The sequence below is a fragment of the Zonotrichia albicollis genome, chromosome 3 (assembly GCF_047830755.1).
Source record: "Zonotrichia albicollis isolate bZonAlb1 chromosome 3, bZonAlb1.hap1, whole genome shotgun sequence".
In the NCBI taxonomy this organism is placed as follows: Eukaryota; Metazoa; Chordata; class Aves; order Passeriformes; family Passerellidae; genus Zonotrichia; species Zonotrichia albicollis.
This window is the reverse complement of record NC_133821.1, coordinates 41,113,291-41,132,997: the sequence shown is the minus strand read 5'-3', so window position 1 is coordinate 41,132,997 and position 19,707 is coordinate 41,113,291. Positions and strand designations below refer to the sequence as shown.

Here is a 19,707-nt window from a genome sequence, read left to right as displayed (position 1 = left end):
TGTTGGTTTGTTTTTTTTTAAGTGAGGAAAGTGGCTTCTTTTTAGAGATAGTGGCTGCCTAGAAATATTTGGGTAGTTTTCTTTGTGAAAAGAAATAAATTTGTGTTCTTTCATTTTTATTTTAATTTTTTTTTATTTAATGGGTTTTCCTCTTAGTTTCCACACTACTCAGCCAAGACTTTTGTAGAGGATCCTTTTCTTTTTTCTTTTTTTTTATTAATTCCCAGACACAATTATTGGAGAGTTGCTGCAATGTGAAAATTCAGTTTAGTCAGAGCCACCCCCAAACTATTTTCTGGTGTTTCTGATTATTAAGAACCAACTTTTTTTTTTTGTGTGTGTGTTCCTCATAGTACTGCACCAGTTCAGTCAAATCTGCCTTTTCTGGTTTAAGCAATGCTAGGATTTTTTGACATTCTTTTTCAAGTGTTGATGTGATGATATTCTTTAGCAAGATTGTGGCTGCACTGATGTACTGCAGGTTTTGTTGAAATTATCAGAATAGGTGTAGAGACCATGCAGCCTCTGAACAGGCGATGTTCCATGGGCATATCTTCCCATTGATGCAGAAAATGTATTCAAAGTGCTCATGCTGAGCCTCCCACATTATGTGGTGCTCAGAGCTGATTTATATTTTCTATTAAGGAAAACTGTCACTCACTGCCTTCAGCAGACCTTAAAAGGGGCAATTTTGCACATTATTGAATTTTCTAAATGTTGTCTAAATATTTGTAAAATACAGCAATAAATAACTACGTGCAGCAGCTGCTCTGAAAGGCAAGAGTTCTGTGCCTTAGGCAGGCATTTGCTGGAATAGCCAGGGATATCTTTCATGCTGTTTGCCATAGCTCTGTCACCATGCAGTGGGCTGTAAATTTCATTTGTGATTTAACTACTTCCCTGGCTATGAAGAATAACAGGAAATAAATGTGGTCAGGGCTAGGAATCTGAGGCAGTCCTGTGAATGTAGCCTTTGAGTAAAGGACTGAAGCCTGCAAGACTTGGTTGGTTGCACACTGCCTTCTTCTTTCCTTACATGTGCAAGTATAAACTCATTTAGAACACAATTACTGTTTTAAAAAGTGAACTATTCAAAAATATTTTGTCTAGATTACAAATACAATTAAAGGCAAGCTGTTGTTCTTAGTTATTAGACTGTGCCTAAAAAGCTGATACTTACACATTTTTGCTTCTGTCTACAATTAAGTATGGGAGCAAAACAGTCAGCCTTCAGTATTTTTTTTTTTCCATTCACCTGTAGCAATTCAAGGTTAAAATTCAGTGTTTTCACTTCTAGAAGGAGAATACTGGATTGGTAAGCAAAGGCAGAAACATCCCACTAGCATTTTTTTCATTGGATAAATTCTCCATTCATGAGTCTGAGGCTATTAGTTGCCAAGCATCTTCTGAGAGGTGCTGAGCAAACTGTTGGGATAGATCCCAAGCACAATAGATATTGGTGTATTTATCAGTGTGGCAATCACACAAAGCACAGATGGGCCAGAAGTCATGTACAGATCTACCAGTTTTATTTTGTGGATGGTTCAATAGCCATGACACCTTAATTGACCTGTAATGGTTTTTTTATTGCACATATTTGTATAAATTTAAAGGTAGCTAAAATTGATGTGTGCCACAGGAAGCAAATTAACACCGAAACGTAACAGAGTTAATGTAAAGAATTGTTTCTGAGCCTCTGTTATTATAAAAAAATTTTTAATTACCTCGGCATTTACTGCAGCTAGTGAGAAAATTGGAACTCAACTTCCAGCTATGCCTATTACCCCCTCAGTCTTGAGGTGTTCAGATAAAATTAATTTCAAAGGCTCCATGAAACTGGCTCCCACTCATGTGTACCAATTAAGAAGTTCTGTAGCCGAGATTCTGGCTCAGTCTGCACATTTTTTTTGTCCAGTACCTAAAATGCAATTGAATTGGAGGCTGTAGAGCTTCTGGCGGCAATAATATGCTTTTTGTAAGCATTAAACTGAAATTGAAGGAAAAATAATATCTCAAGCCCTTCTTGGACTTGCAGTCCCTGCAAGGGAATGTGAACTTGCCACAGCCGAGCCGTTGTGCTTTCCTCTCTAGTAAGTGAGCAAAGTGAGCACGTGTGGGTGTGTGCTTTTAGCGTGGAACCCTCCCTGTGCCGCATGGTTTGCTCTTTGCTCATAGACTGTCCCACTACAAGGCTGGGGAGGGTTTCAGCTCCACCAGCATCACTCAAGATGAGCTTTCACAGGTCTTTTAAGAAGCCTTAGGGAAAATTGTGTATATGTATGTCTTGGCAGAACAGATTTGGAGCTGAAGAGAAACTCTTTTTGGGAAGGAATCTATGTTTTATGTAGTGCTGTTTCCTGGTCTGTTTCCCAGTCTGCGTAGCTCAGTAAACTGCTGTCTTTACTAGTGTCTGCTGCTTCTGAGTAATGCTGAGCAAGAGGCTAACAAAGTAATTTCACAGAAATATTAAGAATGCTGTCACTGCAGGAGCAAGCCAAGTGAGACATGAGCACTGCCCTAACACCTGGGCCATCCTACACAGACATGTCCCACCAAGCAGTGGGGGTGGCTGGCTGTGGCCAGAGGAAAGGAACTAGATATACAAACCCTCAGTTTAAGGTTTACTTCAGACCAGTGATCTCAAACCATGGCTGCCGTGACTTATCTTGTCATTTTTCTCCCGTATTGCTCAACGAGACAGGAATTTTGAAAGCTTAAATGAGACTCATGCAGTAAATGAAGTATTATATTGCTGCAGCATGCTACTTACTTGGCAGAGGGCTCAGATCAGCAAAAGTTAGGAACTGTTGCTCCCATTTTTGATTTTACTTGTTTATAATTTTTAAAACTCCTAGTGGGCCTGAAACCTTGTGCATATGCACTGAAAGAGCTGGAGTTTGCAGCTGCAGTTGTTTTCCCATGGTTGAAATTAGTAACTCATTTTTGAAAATAAGGACAGATAAAATAGATGACTGATCTCAATATTGTTATGACAATAATGATGGTAAGTAATGGGATAAAAACTAACAAGCAATTAAATAAGATGATCTGGCATTGGAGACTGAAGAATAATAAAAAATAGTGCAAGACGAGGAAGCTAAGAATGACAGCAGAAAGCTCAGACTCAAACAGATTCCCCCCGCCTCTTCTTTCAGCCAAATGACAAATTTGACCTTGGTTTTAATGGAGTAAATCTTCACAATTAATGGATGATAATTCATAGCAAATTGTGGAGAAGAGCTAGCCATTAGTGGGTAAGAAAGGCCAGTGAGTAGTATCCAGCTGGATTATGATAGCTGCAGTAGTACAGAGCATTCAGTGTTTCTGAGAAGCAGCTGCATCTGTTTCCATGTCAGCATGATGTGCTTTCCTGGTATCTAGTCCTTAATATTGTTTTCCATCTGCATTGCTGGAACAGAATAAAAAGAAAGAGATTTTAGTAATGTACTGAAACTTTTCCTTCATCTCCTTTTTTTTTTTCTGTCCTCCTACTAGTTGCTGGACCAGAAACTATAACATGAATTACTGGCTGATCATCAGACTGCCCATTCTCATTGCCATCGGGGTGAGTCTGAGACGTGTGCTGTGAGATGGCACAGTTCCCTGAGAACAGCACAATGTGATACAAAGATACACATGTGGCCATTGTCCCTCTCCAAAGGCTAATAACCTTTGAGGCTGTTGACATTTTCATTCAGAAATGTGATTTTATGAAGCCAAGTTGGTTTCTGTCACTGAAATTCCAGACTAGCATTTTGTTTCTTTAATTTGGCCACAAGCTGCCATGTTGTAGTGGCAGGACATGATAACAGAACAGCATGCTGCAGCAGCCCCATTAACTCCCCTGTGAGCAGGAGGTGTGGAAGGTAGTTCAGGGAGACCAAAGATACTGTTTGAAATACTGAGCTACAAAAGAGCTGCAAAATGTGTGGCATTGTGTAGAAATGTTCTGCAGGCACAATACTGTGTCAGGCTCACAACTCCAGCCAAGGCAAATGAGCCACACCTTTACTGTGTCTCACTCCCCAGAGAGTAACTGGGGTCCCCTGCTTTGTGTAATGAAGTACCTGTGTTTTTAAGGGTGGCTTGTGCATTCACATTTAGACCACAATTCCTTGGCAAGGAGTTGAGTTCTGTGGCAAATTCTGCAGCTGTTTCATAGCAGGATGCACAGAGAGCTACACGTGCATACACAAACCAGCCTTTTTGAGTACTTATGCACATGGGTTTATTGATGGTGATATAAATTCTTCTTCCTTTTTTCCAGGTGAATTTCCTCATCTTCATCAGAGTTATATGCATCATCATCTCCAAACTTCAGGCTAATTTGATGTGCAAAACTGACATAAAATGCAGGTATGTCTTAAGGTGGTCTGATGCTTTTTGTGCTCATCAGAATAGAAGCAGACAAGGACAAATGTGAAAGGAGTGGGTTGACCAAGGTGGTTAAAGACCCTTGAGTAATGCACAGGTATGGTGTCATGCATCAGTGTAACTGCTTGGACAGTCAGTCCACAGAAAAGTCTCAGGGAAACCAGGGCAGGTATTTCACCTGTGCTATAAACAGAAGGCTAGATGACTGTCACTCTACAGTCTTCCATTAAACTGAAGGAATATTAAGTAAGCAGTTATTTTTAAAATACCTGCAGCACATGCAAGTACTGAATGTTAGAGTCCTTGAAATCACCCAGAGGAGGGCAGAAAAGCTGGTGTAAGGGCTGGAAGTAATGTCCTGTGAGGAGTGGCTGAGGACTTCTGACTTGCCTGGTTTGGAGGAAAGGGCTCTGAGGGATGACCTTGTTCCCTTCTACAGCCCTTTGAGAAGTTGAAGTAGAGAGGAAGGTGCTGAGCTCTTCTCCAGGGTATCCAGTGATAGGACATGTGGGAATGGTTCACAGCTGCACCAAGGGAGGTTCAGATTGGACATCAGGAAACATTTCTTTACTGAGAGGATGCTCAAACCCTGGAACAGGCTTCCTAGAGAGGTGGTCAATGCCCCAAACCTGTCAGTGCTTAAGAGACATTTGGACAGTGACCTTAAGAACTTGCTTTAAGTTCTGAACTGGTGGTTGTCATAGGTTCCTCCAAGCTGAAATATCCTATCTTATTCTAATTTGAACATAAAAATATGAGCTGATAGAAATAAAAGCTTTCACTTTGAGTAAGATAAGATGGGATCATTTTGAGTTTTGCTCCTTGTTTTGCTCCTTGCCAGTTGTTATTGGGAAAACTTTCAATCTTGAATGCGTGAGATATTTCAAGAGAAATGTCAGGGCTATCACATATAAATTCAATTTTTGGTTTGTAGTCAGTCTATCCCTGTCTGTATTCTCCCTATTATTTAATCCCCTTGCTAAGATTCATGGTTGCATCCTTCGTTTGTCCATCTTGACATTTGTATTGCAGTCTGGAAAACAATGTAAGAATAAAAAGTTAGCTTTTGAAGTGTGGAGCTACATGCTGTGGTATCTGGACTGCTGCTGTTACATTGGGTATTTCAATGCTGCAGTCTTCTAAACAAGACACAGCATATATTTTGGTGATTTCTTATCAGTGTAGAGTTGACAGGTGTGTTACCTACCTTCTTTACCTCACATGAAATTTTGGAAATCTTAATGTGTCTTGAGAGTTCAAATCAAAGATGAGGACTTGTTTGAGCTGGAGGCTTTGATTCCATGCCCACTTGTACAGAAAATTGAGTATTTTCAGAGGGTCACAGTGAAAGGACAAGGGCAAAGGTCACAAGTTATAGAAAGAGAAATTCCCTGCATGTTAGGTGAAAATAAATTCACAGTCAGAGTGGTCTGATGCTGAAAGAGAGGTGCAGATGGGCTTTGGAGGACCTTGGAGATACTCAAAACTTGGCTGGACACAGCCTTGAGTAACCTGCTGTGAACTGGAGTTGGGCTAGAGTCTTCCAGAAGTGCCTTCCAACCTGAATGCTGACATAATTCAGAATAGCAGCCAGTGGCCCTCAGGCACACAAGAGCTACAAAGGTCTGACAGCCCTGCTGATTGAGTGATTTTGTATGTACTGACTTGTCTCAAGACAGGTTGTTGTGAGATGTTGGTGAGTTTTGTGGCCCGGGAAACTCCCACATGATCCCCAGGCATCTTTCACTATCCTTTTGGGTACATCCATCAAAAGAGAGTTACAGATCATTCTTGTGAATTTTTTCCTGTGGTTGTGTATCTTGAACTCTCTCACAAGTGAAGAATAATTTCTTTCAGATTGGTTTGTCTTTCATCCTTTGCTAGCTCTAACTTTGAACTTGCCATCACTCATTTTAAGACAGTTTGATTGCTTTGACAAAGTGTTCTGCGGTTACAGATAGTTACAATGTTTAGAAGATTTAACACACCCACAGAGGTGGGAAGGAATACCAAGTACTCCTCCCTTTGCCAAGATATTTTTAAAAGATTCCAGTTATTGATAGATTATGTCTTTCATGTCATCAAGAAAGTAGGTTTTGGTCGTCTTTCCCAATTACAGGTGGAGAAAAGAATACAAAAGAAAGACATCACAGGTACAAGAAAGCACACAGCTTCTTACTGAGTTTGGAAGATTTTCAGGTGAAATACAGCCAGTAACTGGATATAGAGCTTTGCTGTCACCAATAAATGGTCTGCAGTGAAGGTTAAAACTTGTAGGAACTTACTAAGGTTATTTTGAGGAGGTTTTTATCCTGCAGCCTCTGGAAGAGGACCTTGCATCACAAAGTGGTGCAGTGACTTAAGAAAGTTGAAACTCTGTCAGAAACAATGCAGAAGGGGTGACTCCCAGGGATTATTTGGATCAACAATTCAGTGGCACTGATGAATCTTTAATTTCTTTGTGATCTTAGGTTGGCCAAATCTACGCTGACTCTGATCCCACTGCTGGGGACCCATGAGGTCATCTTTGCCTTCATTACTGATGAGCATGCCAAAGGGATGCTGCGCTTTGTGAAGCTTTTTACCGAGCTCTCCTTTGCTTCCTTCCAGGTAGCACTCACAGTGTGCCCATGGGCATAAGATCTTTTTTAACTGCTGTTTGAGGACCTGCTTTCTCTTTCATTCATTGCATGCTTATGTTCCTTATATTTCTCAGTTTAGAACTGGATGTTATAGGATTATGACAGTGGAAGGGAAAGTGTAAGGACTAATTTTTAACACCCAATTTTACTACAGTAAGCTGGTATTCCTGTCCACATATTAATATTTATTTCTTATGGTTCACCTCAGGGCAATAACAAAATTTCTGTAATTTCCTGTAATTTACAGTGGTGTTGCTGAAAGCACGTTTTGTTTCTCCAGTGTTTCTGATGCTCCTTGGAAAATCTGTGCTGCGAGAGGTTGCTGTCTCCAGCTGTAACTGCGTGTGAGGAGGGCATAGACTTATTCTGATCTTTATTTAACTGTTCCCTTAGGTAAAGCCATTTCAAATGAGTATCCTTGTGTAAGGAAATCATAATTCTGTTTTCCTGCACACTCACTCATTCCCTGTTTATCAAGCACAGAGCTATATTTAAGGCCACTGTGAATTACTCACTCATGAAGTGTTTAAGACTTAAACCTTTGCTTTGTAAGGAAGAAGGGGAAAGAAATCACTAGACAAAAATAACAGATTGAAGAAAACAACAACTACTTTTTCCTAAGATCGTGTGCTTTGAGACATAGTTTGGTCAAACCTCTGCTCTGCCATCAGAGTTGACAGAGAATAAGGATTCTCCACCTTTCAGTCTTACCCTAGACATGTCAGTGTGGAGCCTCTAGCCCTTTGCAACTGAGTTTGGCAAAGTGAGGAAACTGCTCTGCTCACTGTTCTGGTTTTTGTTGATTTCAGGGGCTGATGGTTGCAATTCTTTACTGTTTCATCAATAATGAGGTAAGCGAGATACTATTTTGTTCCAATTTGCCTTATCAGCATACAGTATAGGAAAAGGAAATTGAAAATGGTCTTGAACTGCTAAATTGTCCTTGTTCAGGACTTTTTGTTTTACAGAACCTTCCCTGCACAGCTCTGTGGGATAACTCATCAGACAAATGTGTTTGTAAGGAATTCAGGCAGTATAATTTACAGTAACTATTTGTAGATTTGGAATCTCACAGTCTTTCTTACAGTTGTGTAGTTTGCACTGGTGCATTCTTTAATTAAGAATTACAGCTGCTCTTAATCTGTCTTATTTTAATTGCTTGTTTTGCTTTTACTTGCTTTTTATTTGCTTGTTTTTGTGAATGGGGGAGTGGAGCCCATTTTATTCTATGAACTCAGCTCAGCTTGCTGGTGAAGTTGGAGAATCCTCGTGCAGTTTGGTTTAATTTGGTTTCCCTGTGACCCAGCTGTTTGAATGCATCATCACACTCTCATTAAAACTGAACCTCACAGAGTGGTAAACTCACAGACCCGGAAGAAGTGAACCTTTAGCTTTGAGTTAATTGATTGCAAGTACCATCTTCTGTGGTTTCTGCTGAATCCCAGCCCTGAAGTGGGAAAGGGTATTGTTCTGTTTAAGTATTGCAGGAGTCTCGTGTTACCTTCTAAGTGATTATTACTCATTCATTTGGCAGCCAGGTTTGTAAGGGTAGTAAACACTACTCATTTAGTCACTACATTACTAAATTAAATGCACATCAATATGTTTTACACTCACAATAAATCTACTTTTAACTATGACATGGCTATTCAAGATCACTTATTGAGAGACAGGCCTCATCAGGGAATTGGAATCAGTAGAAGAATGTGCTATTTCTATCATTATGGCCAGGCTGGAGTCAACAGGAAAGCAACAGGCATTCTGAAGTAAGCCTTTCAGGAGACTGTTCAGTTTTGTAGGTTGTGAGTAAGATTTTATCGAAGTGAATAATCTATTAATTGTACTGCTTACCAAAATCAGAGGTCAGTAGCAGCAGGCTTTGCTGTTGGGAATGAATATCATTTGCTGTGTGTCATGAATTAGAGAATATTTGTTTCAGATTCCTTGTATGGCTTTACAGGTGTGCTTCAATCCTGAGATGCAGCACTGTCTGCTGGTGGATTGTGTATTTCTTGTGATTCACCTTGGTGTTTGCTCACACATCCCTTGTGCAGCTGCAGCCAGGCCTCTCATGTGTAATGCTCAGTAACTTCCTTCACAAGAAATAACAGCAAAGTTACATCATAATCCAAATTTTATTACAAGCTCTCAAACAGGCACCCTTGTTTCATTTGAGGGAGCTTACTGTGTAATAACTTACCTGTGCTTCTAAGAAATGCTCCAAATCTCTTGTTGCTATAATTCTCTTGCCTTTGTAATGTAGTTCATAAAGCCTAAACACAGTGAGTTCAGCTTCACTGACAATCCAGTATAAATTATTTTGCTTGTTTCAACTCTTATTGAAAGAGTGGGAGAAGGATTTTGTGAAGCCTGGTCATCAGTGTCCATAAAAAAATTTTTTGTAAAGGAATTTGGTTAAGTAAAGTCTGTTCTAAACTAGATGAGAATTCTTTTCCTCAGCTAAATGATAAGCTGTTTTCTGACACACTGTAATTTAATTAGGATGCAAACACATCCTTGTTTGCAATGTGGTCTGCATTTTATTTTTGTTTGTGACTCATTGACTCCTTTTCCTTTAACCATACAGAATGAAAGTTCCTTGCAAGTCTTGATGCACAGATCAATAGTAGAAATGAAGATAGAAGTGATATTAATGTCCTTTTCTAATATCTACTTCTTAAAAAAAATAGAATTTGCTCATATTTCAGTCTTACTTTGCCTGAAAGATTCTGGATTTTCTTTGAACTTGCTCTGAAGCCAACAGTAGTGTCTCATGAGGTTGCCTGTTACCACCAATGTTCTTTGCAAAATGAGCTAGGCTTAATATGACCAGTTTTTCTGTTGTTAGTGCTGCTTTCTATAAGAAATACTTTAAACCACAGAGGTATTGCCTTTTTCCACCACTTAGTTGAAGATGGTTCAGATTTCATTCTCTGTAGCCTTGGTTCTCCTTTTTGCCTTCTTGTCACAATGGAAGTACAATCTCTTCTACTTTAAAGAATCTGTCCTGGTGCCAGGATTTCTGAGTTCTTTAAATACTGGCCAGTCCTTCCTTTTGCTTTTAATGTCTTTTCATTCTCTATACAGACTATTAATTAAACTCTTCCATCAGCTTAGTTCCATCCCATTTTAGATCTGCTTTCCTTTCATTATCATTTGCTGAGATATTTTTTGCCAAAATTTAGGGATTTTTTATAATTAGATTCCAGATTCATTGCTACACTGTCAACTTCCTTCTCCATTAGCTGCATAAAGCTCAATCAAGAGCTCTCTGTGAGAGGTCTTCTCCAGCCTTAACCTCCATGACCATCTTTTTCAAGTTGTCCCCCCTCCTTCCATTTTCTTTTAAAATACCCTACATAAAAATTTTTCTTCCCCTGTCTCACATGTCGTGGTTTAACCTCCAGCAACTACGCACTGTGCAGCCACTTGCTCATTCCAGTTTGGTGGGATGGAGAAGAGAATTGAAGGAATAAAAGTGAGAAAACTCTTGGGTCGAGATAAAGACAATTTAACAGGTGAAGCAAAGCAAAATGTGGAATTCATTTACTACTTCCCACTGGCAAGCAGGTGTCCTCCCAAATTCCTGCACACCTCCAGCCTGCCTGCTGTCAGGGTGGGATGAGCAGCTGAAAAGGCCTGGCACTGTGCAAGTCCTGCTCAACAATAACAAAAGCATCTCTATAATTGCCAACACTGTTTCCAGCACAAATACAAAACACAGCCCCATTCTGGCTGCTGTGAAGAAAATTAATTCTACCCCAGCCAATGTCAGCACATCATGGGGGCTTTGTTCTTGGTATCATTTTCCTGTATAGCTTATTTCTGGGGAATCTTATCAACACAGGAAAGTTAGTAGGATAAGCATTTTGCTGAAAGATCTGTAGATCTACTTCTGTGCTCAGGAACTGCCTCCGCAAAATCAGTTTTAATTAATTCCCTTGCTTATACATTCAAAGTCATTTAGGCAAAAACTCAATTCCACACAGGCAGCAGACCTGCTCCCTACTCTGTTCCTAACCCCTGGAGAGAAAACTCCTGATAACTGATATTATGCCTGTCATATCTGTTCCTAAGACAGACCCATTCCTACAGTCTTTTTTTCAGGTCTTCCATTCATGTTATCTCAGTTTTGCAGGCTGTTTGTATCATAGCTCAAGCCTGTCATGTCCAGCTGGAGTAAAGACTCATTTCCTCCCTTTGACTGACCTAAAGGTACCTATTGCTCATTTACTTACTCAGCCAGTCACTACAGTTATGCTTTCATTCAGGATTTGCCAGTAAATGCCTACAACAGCTTTTTCCAGTGCTGCTGTATGCTTCCATGCCCACAAAAGATGCCAAGTACTGGAACAGTAATATGGTCAATTATTTTCCTGCAGACACTGTGGTTCCTGCATTTCTGCCTTCGTCTGACCATTCTCCCTCATTGTTCTATGCCAAGCTCTTCCAGACACGCTGTCTTTCTTTGTGTCTTTGTGCACCTTTTGACACAACAAACCCCCCTTACCATGGTAGAATACAAGCATCTGTCTCAGCATGTTTCCTTCTAACCCATCTGGTTGTGACAGTGGAGGTTAGATTCTGAATTCTGACAGATTGTCAGAAACACAGAGATGCAGCTGGTTCCACCAGGACATTCAGTACAAGGGCTGTAGGCCAGAGCTGACAAGCCCTGATAGAGGCACCCACCAGGGGAAGACAATTAGTTTTGTAAGGCTTTGCTCCTTTTTTAGGAGTTCCTCTCAAATTCAGTCTTTCTCGAGCAAAGAAAGCGGACATACAGCAGCTGGTTCCCTAGGAGGTTTCCCTCAGAATAGGAAGGTTTCAACAGCCTGGGCATGATGACAAACCTGTGCTGAAACTGCCATCAACCTACTTAGTCTCTTGGTACTCAGTATGAGACCCTAAAAGAAAAGAAAAAGCATCTTTCCAGAGAAGGCTCCCTTAAGTGACCCACCTACAGTGAACTTATTTCCAGGCTGAAGTACACACCATAATGAACTTATTACTGTGGTTGCACTCCTGCCTTTATCTAGAGTAACAAGTGTGAAATTTTATGTCCTCTGCCTTATGTGTTAAAAGCTAATGGAGGTTCTTACTTCAGCCAAGTGGCAAGAACTTTGCCTATGGAACAGGAAGATCTAATTCTGTTCTTGTTTAGCAGTTACACAATCCTGGATAAACTTCCAAACCTGTGCAGAGGTTACACAGTTTGATCCAGAACCTGTGACTACATGAGCATACTTCATAGCTTCAAGAAAAGTTAGTGTCTGGAATGAGATACTGTAATTGCTATTTAAAAGGGGAACAGGTTCAGTCTCTAACTTGTTTAATTGTTGTTTTCAGTTCTGAATAGGCACATGGTTTTTGAATGAAATATAAAGAACCCACATAAATATTCAAAGAACAAAAATAATCCAGGACATAATAATGTTTAAATCAAACCAAAAGTTAGAACTCCTAAGAATACCTGTGGTGCAATATTGAGCAGAAAGTCAGTCTTTTCAGCTGTTTCATGGCTGATAAGCAAAGTCAGTTTAATTGTTAGTCCTGGTAGGGCATAGAGTCCAATCAGCATTGCAGGTGAATACATTTAAAGCAAAATAATGAAGGTAAGATTTTCTGGTGCATAGAAGAGCTTTTTTTTTTACAAGTAAAAATGAATGTCATCATTATTTTAAATGTGGAATGGCCTGTAATGGATTAATGAGATAATTGGATAATTGGAAGCAATAATATTGCAAGTTTAAAGCACTTTCAGTTTTTCTTGGTAGTGTGGTATCCTTGCTGTTTTCTGATGGAGTCATTTAAAGAGCTGATTAGTTCTACATTCATCCCTTTTGTTTCCTTCTTTGCTTCTGTTAGGTTCAGATGGAGTTTCGGAAAAGCTGGGAGCGCTGGAGGTTGGAACACTTGTATGTCCAGAGAGACAGCAGTATGAAACCTCTGAAGTGTCCGGCCAACAGCATCAGCAGTGGGGGCACAGTAGGCAGCAGTGTCTATGCTGCCACTTGTCAGGCCACATTCAGCTGAGATTTCTGCAGGTGAGTCAGAGGGAGAACAATGAACTATATAATCTACCTGAAAACCCTTAAATACCCAAGCAAGTGGCTTAAGTTTGCCATCTCCAGCAAGAAACTTAAGCATGTGCTGCTCATCGCCTGCAGGCTGTTGGACAAAGGTTTCTAGGGAAAGCAATCTGCTAATGTAATAAACACATCAGAGGAAAAATTGGTCATGTCTAAAGTAAGTTAAAAGAGTTTTTTCCTGTTTGCACACAAGGCCTCCGGGGGTCCTAAACTTAAGTGTTGCATTGATCCAGTCTGAAACCAGAGGGTCAATGGCTTATTACTGTTGAGTGGGTGAGCTGAGTGATTGACTGATTAAATTAGAGGGATATAGAATATGATTATTGCCAGAAAATACATTTAGACTTTTCTGGGGATAGGGTAAGGTGCCATCGCCATTTTTAGAGAAAAATATTTTAGTGGGACACAACTTGTGTTTTAGGGAAGAATCAGTTTTGTAGCAGGGGTTTCCCAAAGTTAAAGTTGAAAATATGCCAATCTGTTTTCTGGGTAGAAGAACAGCATCCTGACGGTCTGTCAATATACAGCAGGTAATGTAGTGAACACTTCTGAATGCCGTCTTCAAGCTTCGCTTCAAAAAGTATAAAAACCCAAACAAAACAAAAATGCCGTATCTGTGAGGTACCTCCTGTGCTGGGAATAGGTGCATGTTATCTCTGCTGACATGGATGGAAATGTGCCCTGCGTGCACAGCCCTTGCATTGTCAGTGCTAGGCTGCCCACCTGGTGGGCACACAGGTGTTCACAGGGATGGGGTGGTGGCTTGTGTTTCAAGAGAACCTTTCCTTGTCTGAGCTTTACGCTGCTCCCTGGGGGTGCAAGCACAGGAAAGAAGTCAGCGTGCGGCCACTGCTGGTCTCAGCAGACCTCTCCTCATTGCCGAGATTCGGTAGTTGGCAGTGTGTGCTCACTTTTGTTTCACCTCCGGCCTCGGTCCTTCTCTCCTGTGACACACGGCACCCTCGCGCAGGGCGCGGGTTCAGGACCAAGGAGAGCTCCCGCTCCCCTTCCCGGGTTGAGCTGCCATCCTCCAGCGCCTGCCAGCTTCCCATCAGCGGCATTCCAAAAAGGAAAAAAAAACCCAAACAAAACTAACAGCTCCAAACAAAAAATCCTGAACTCTATGAGCTTTTTTTCTGTCTAAAACAACAAGGGCTCGTGCAGTGACTGCATCTGCACTGTGTAGTGCGTTTGCTCCCTGACCTTGACCAGAGTTGCTGGGGCCAGGCAGAAGTACCTCTACAAGCCCGATGTGATAGGTTGCATCACTTAATAAAAAGCTTTGCACATCTTTACTCGTACTTGGGCTCCCTTTACAACAAAGAGGCGAAGTGCCAAAGACAAGCTCTGAGAACCTCCCTACTCACAGATTTTTTGTAATAAGTAACTTCCATGGCAAAGCAGTTACAACAACTCAGCAGAAATAACCCTCCCTATTCTCAAGTCTCTTTGCACTTGCATTCACAGTCCCTATTACCAGGAAAGTGGACTGGATATTCTGGGATGTAACTCAGCATCTTTCCTGCCTGAAGCTAGATTGCTTTGCATGGGATTATTTAATCATTGTATTAGAATCCTAATTGCCAACAGCATGGATTAGTTCTGCAATCATGAGGTTAGAATTGAATTAAAGAGGATGTGTTGCCACCTTCTGCTCTAATGCTAGTAATTGAGCTCCAGGGAGAAAGACACGTTTGCAGAAATCCACCACAGTTCTCAGGTTGGCTTATGTGTCTCCAGCATGCTGGCTTCTCTGCAGGCTGCTTCCAGGCCTTCCCTCTCCTAACATTGGTTGCAAAGCTGACTTTGGAATGAAGCACTTCAGGTTCTTCTGTATATTTAATAACTAGCTTCTGTGCTGTTTGACCATCAGTACAATACTTGTCTACTACATGCAGGTGTTAACTGCTGTCCTGCAAGTTAGTTAATTAGCTTCCTGTATGTACAGAGTATGCTTGATGTTTCTATCTAATGTCTATCCTGAAGTGCTAAGAATAGGAAAAAAGTACTAAAGATTGTCACTGGCAGGTGGAAGGGCAGCATGGTGACAGATGCACTTTACAGCTGTGGCTTAATGCACACTGGTGGGAATGATTTCACTCATTAATATTCAAGAGTGGATGCTGGTCCTGCTTAGCTGTGTGCAAACCTGGGAAAAAAGTTCCTGCTGCTTGCACAGCTGTTGGCACGATGATAGTTTTGCTGTGACAACAGGAAGTTTCAGAAGTGTTCTAACTCACTGAAGTGCTGGACAAACACGGGTGTGTAACAAATGAAAGAGGACAGACATGGGAATAGAGAGCATTTCCACGTGTGGTAACAAACCTGTACTTAGTTGCTGTCACAAGCAAGATTCAACAGCTTGATGTGCTTTAGAGTTAGTAAGCTGTTCTTGTCTCTCCTGCTCATTTGTGAACTGAGGGCTTTGGGCCCACAGGAATAACTCCAGTTAACTTGGTGGCTTCTGCTTTGTTAGAACATAAGAGAAAAGTAAGGTAACAAAGTGAGGTCTTAGCCAAGCAGAAGGCTGCAGAGGAAATTTTCCCCCCCTCCAATTAAGCTCTCATTAGTTCAAACCTTTTTAAATCCCCTCTCAAAACAACTCAGTGGAAGTAATTAACACCAAGCAGAATTACAGTATTTGTGTATTTAAAGACTGAGCAAGGCCACAGTGCCAATTTCTCCATCATACTTTATCTACTTCAGTAAGACCTTTCACAAGCCTTTGTTATTCATGCCATCTCCATTTCACAATGTGTAAGGTACATTTATTTGAGTAGCATGAAATAAGCAAACCAACACAAAGCACTGGAAGAGATGAACTGTGTCAGTTTTTATTTCTTGTGCCTTTTGGCTTCATGCTCACTTATTGTGGTAACTTGTTTCATGAAGCATTAAATACAAGAGTCTATAAATCCACCTGGACATAATGCAGCTAGAGTGTATAGCAAGTGAAAACTTTATTTCCAGCATTGCTGCTATGAATTTTTATAATTTAATTGATCTTACCTTATATTTAATATTTATTTGCATGTATTTTCTTGTTTTAAAAAATACCCACAGAACTGTACAAGATGTCAGATTATCAGCTCCCCATAAACACTATGCTGATGTTTATTTTTATTGTTGTGAATAAAGTTTCAACTCACAAAATTCCATTGCTTACAGGTGTTTTGAGTATCATCTAACTACTTTTTACCCTGTAACTAGAATACTTTTTAAGAATGGAAAGATTCTGTGGTTCTTTCAGGGAAACAGTGCTTTATGTGTGCAAATGTGTGTCCGCTACCTAGTGGTGTTTGATCCTGCTGAGCATATGTTAATCAAATACAAAATGCAGCATATAGAGTCAAAAGGAATCAGTAAGAATAATGAAAACTCTCGGGGGGGGGCCGTTACTGGAGAATGACAGAATATGTGCAAATGACAAATTGTTTTGCCTTCAAATAGCAGGACTTGGAATTTATACAACAGCCCAAGATAAAAACTATGAGAGTGCTGTGGAGAGATACTGAGAGATGCTTATCAGTGTTAACATATTACATGTGCTTTATTACTCTCTTATTAGTCCAGCTAAATTCAAAGCACCACTTTCTTTTGTTTCTACAACCAGTGATGAAACTTGTGTTGAATCAAGCCTTAAAAATGTGTTTAACTGTTAAATTATAAAAGACATAGTGGAACAGGACTTGAAAGAGCAACTGGTGACTTTTCTTCTTAACTCTGTCCTCAGAGACACAAGTTCTAGCAGCTGCTCTTCAAAATGATGACTTAATGAATCATAAAATTGTTATGATTGGTAAAGACCTTAAAGATAATCAGGTCCAACTGTCTATGTAGCATCACCACCATAAAACATGTTTTAGAACACTAAAACATGTTCTCAAATGCCACACCTGTGTTTTTTTCCCACACTTTAAGCAGAGGTGACTACCACTTTGCTGAGCAGGTCTGGCCCAATGCAATGATCTACATATTAAAAGCAGCAGTGGATCATACAAATACACCTGCCAAGAATAAGTATTTTTCAGCTTATATTTACGAAAACTGTAATATGAAGCAAAAAGGGAATTATAATCTGATGTTTGTGTCAGGTGTAAGACACCACTGCAAACCAAAGCAGCAGCCTATTTTAGGTACATGGCTATTGCTTCTCGTCGTTTCTTCACCATGAGGTTTCCAGCCGGTGCAGGGGAGAGCAGCAGCAGGCCCTTCTACTGCAGGTGTCGTCAAACGCCAGCTTTTTTGCCAGTCACCTGCGGCAAAGCTCTCGGGAGCTGAAGCCCTGCAGGTGACGCGCTGGCAGCCGCAGCTGTGACAAGGCCGTGCCTCTCGGGGTCCCGGAACAGCTGCCCGGCCCCAGGAAACGAGACGAGAGCGCAGGCTTTGCTACGGCTTTATTCGGGACCGGCCGGCGCCGCGGGACACGGGGCCAGCAGTAAGGCTCAGGTGCTTTTCTGCATAGGAACAAACCCCATTTCATTACCCCGAGCCCCGGCCCTTCCTCGGCGCGGCGGCAGTACCGGCCCAGCAGAGCGCAGTCCCGGCCGGGCCCGGCGCTAGCTGCCCGCGGCGGGCCGGTAGTGCAGCTCCCGCTCCAGCTGCTCGGCCGTCAGCGTCCCGGCGATGGCGGCGCAGCCGGGGTTGAAGACGGAGTAGGCGCTGAGCTCGCCGGGCCGCCGCTCGGCGGGGCCGCGGGTGCCGGCGTACATCCAGTAAAGCAGGGAGAGGACGAAGTAGGGCAGCCCGAGCTCCAGCTCCGCGAACAGCGCCAGCAGCACGGCCCACAGCAGCACCTTCAGCAGCAGCGGGCGCGCCCACACCGGAGCGGCCGCCGCGCCGGGCCGGACCTGCGGAGGCGGCGGGGAGAGCGGCGTCAGGCACCGGCCGGCCGCCGCATCCCCCGCCCCGCCCGCCTCGGCGCTCACCTGGGCGCCGCCGCCCGGGCCCTCCGCGGCTGCCCGCGGTCCCTCGGCGGCCTCCGGAGCCGCGGCCTTTCCCGGCGGCTCGGCTGGGCGCGGAGCAGCGGCAGCGCTGCGGCGGGCGGCACGGAACTCGGCGAGGCGCCGCTCCACGGTGGCCGCCATGGCCGAGGCGCGCCTGCGCCAGGCCCGTGACGGCCCGGGAGAGGCGGGGCCGCGGGACGGGGCGCTGCGAAAGGGGCTGGGGTCCGTCCCAGCGTGCGGACCCGCAGGCAGCTGGTCAGCCCTTCCTCGCTGTCCGGCATGGATTGCAGAGAGGGCGAGTCTCTCTGGAGAAAAGCTGTAATTCACCAGAGACCTCTCGTGTTTTGTCTTCACACAATTATTATTTTGGAAAAGGCGTCTGAATTAGAGTCCACCCTTGTCCAAACACCAAATCAAATAGATGATGGCGTTAAATGCCGCGTCCAGCCATTTCTTGAACACCTCTAGAGATGGTGACTTCACCCCCTCCCTGGCAGGCCATTCCAGCGTCTCATCAGACCCTTTGTGAAGAAATCCTCCCACCCAACCTAAACCTTTTCTGGTGCAGCCTGAGGCTGCGCCCTCCTGCCCTGTCGCTGGTTGCCTGGGAGAAGAGGCTGATCTTGGCTGCAACCTCCCGCAAACCAGCTCTTCTCTGGGCTGAACAACCTCAGTGACTAATGCAGGCACCAAAAAGAAGAGGGGGTGGAGAGAATAACGCATGGAGTGACCAAAGCCTGGGGAGGAGGAAGCAGCTGTTCACAGCCAGGCTGTCCAGCGCCATTTGCGCTGGGTGTTGGAGCCGAGGTTTTAGCAGAGCGCCGGGCAGCTGGGGCAGGGCAGCGAGCAGGAGGAGGAGAGAAGCGCACTGGGCTTTGCCCCTCACCGTGTGGTGCCCGGAGCCTGGGCTCACCCTGTGCCCCTCTCTGCTGGCCCTGGAGAAAACCCTGTGGCGGGCTCCCTCCAACACAGGCCCACGGACGGGCCTTGCCAGCATCCATCCTGCAGTCTCTTTAAGTCAAATAATAACATTGGGAAAACCAGCTCTATCACATCATGTTCCAACTATCAGCACTGCCAAGAAATAAAAATTTATTTACAGAAACTGTCTCTTAGCCTCAGGAGTAAAATATCTATCACTCTCCAGCAGTAATAGTCAGCAATGAGCCATCATTTCATCCTGCAGTGCTCTTTCCAGTTACTTATAGCCTTCTCAGAAGTGACCTTTGGGGCTGAATGTCTCATGCATGTGTCAGCTCAGAAGTGAATATGAGAAGTCTAATAAAAATCAATTTGGGTGTTCTTCAGTTATCTTAATGTGGAAAAAATTGTGTTTTTCCCAGCTAAATAATTTTTCAAATGCCTATTTTATGCTTGGTTACAAAATTACTTTCTTTTAACCTTCCGACTTTGCAGAGAGTGCCACAATGAATAAAATTTTTCTCTTTATTTGTGGAAATAACAGTCAAAAATGTTTGAAGATATCCTGCACAGGACATTATTTTATTTTATTTATTTTATTTTACTCTACTTTTTTTTTTTTCTTCCTCTTCTTCATGGAAACAGCTCCTTGTTCTATAGACCTCATTAGTCAAAGTAATAGTTTTATGTGAATAATATATAAAATATCACCTTTGCAAGCTGCGTTCAGTG

At 42.6% G+C, this 19,707-nt stretch overlaps 2 protein-coding genes across 2 annotated transcripts in view; one reads left to right on the top strand and one right to left on the bottom strand.

Moving 5' to 3' along the window:
- GLP1R (glucagon like peptide 1 receptor) overlaps positions 1 to 16,859 on the top strand; it is an 84,306-nt gene extending 67,447 nt beyond the window's left edge. Inside the window, exons 9-13 of the mRNA XM_005483113.4 lie at positions 3,496 to 3,565; positions 4,268 to 4,356; positions 6,846 to 6,984; positions 7,826 to 7,867; positions 12,885 to 16,859. Of these exons, the coding sequence (XP_005483170.2) occupies positions 3,496 to 3,565; positions 4,268 to 4,356; positions 6,846 to 6,984; positions 7,826 to 7,867; positions 12,885 to 13,052 (508 nt within the window). The 3' untranslated portion in view covers positions 13,053 to 16,859. The remainder of the gene's footprint in view (positions 1 to 3,495; positions 3,566 to 4,267; positions 4,357 to 6,845; positions 6,985 to 7,825; positions 7,868 to 12,884) is intronic.
- SAYSD1 (SAYSVFN motif domain containing 1) lies at positions 15,702 to 18,250 on the bottom strand. The gene is made up of 3 exons (XM_074537232.1): positions 18,037 to 18,250; positions 17,675 to 17,958; positions 15,702 to 17,529 (listed from the first exon to the last, which is right to left on the bottom strand). The coding sequence occupies exons 1-3, from the start codon at positions 18,193 to 18,195 to the stop codon at positions 17,361 to 17,363; spliced, it is 612 nt and encodes a 203-aa protein (XP_074393333.1). The 5' UTR covers positions 18,196 to 18,250; the 3' UTR covers positions 15,702 to 17,360.
- Between the last annotated feature and the right edge of the window lie 1,457 nt (positions 18,251 to 19,707).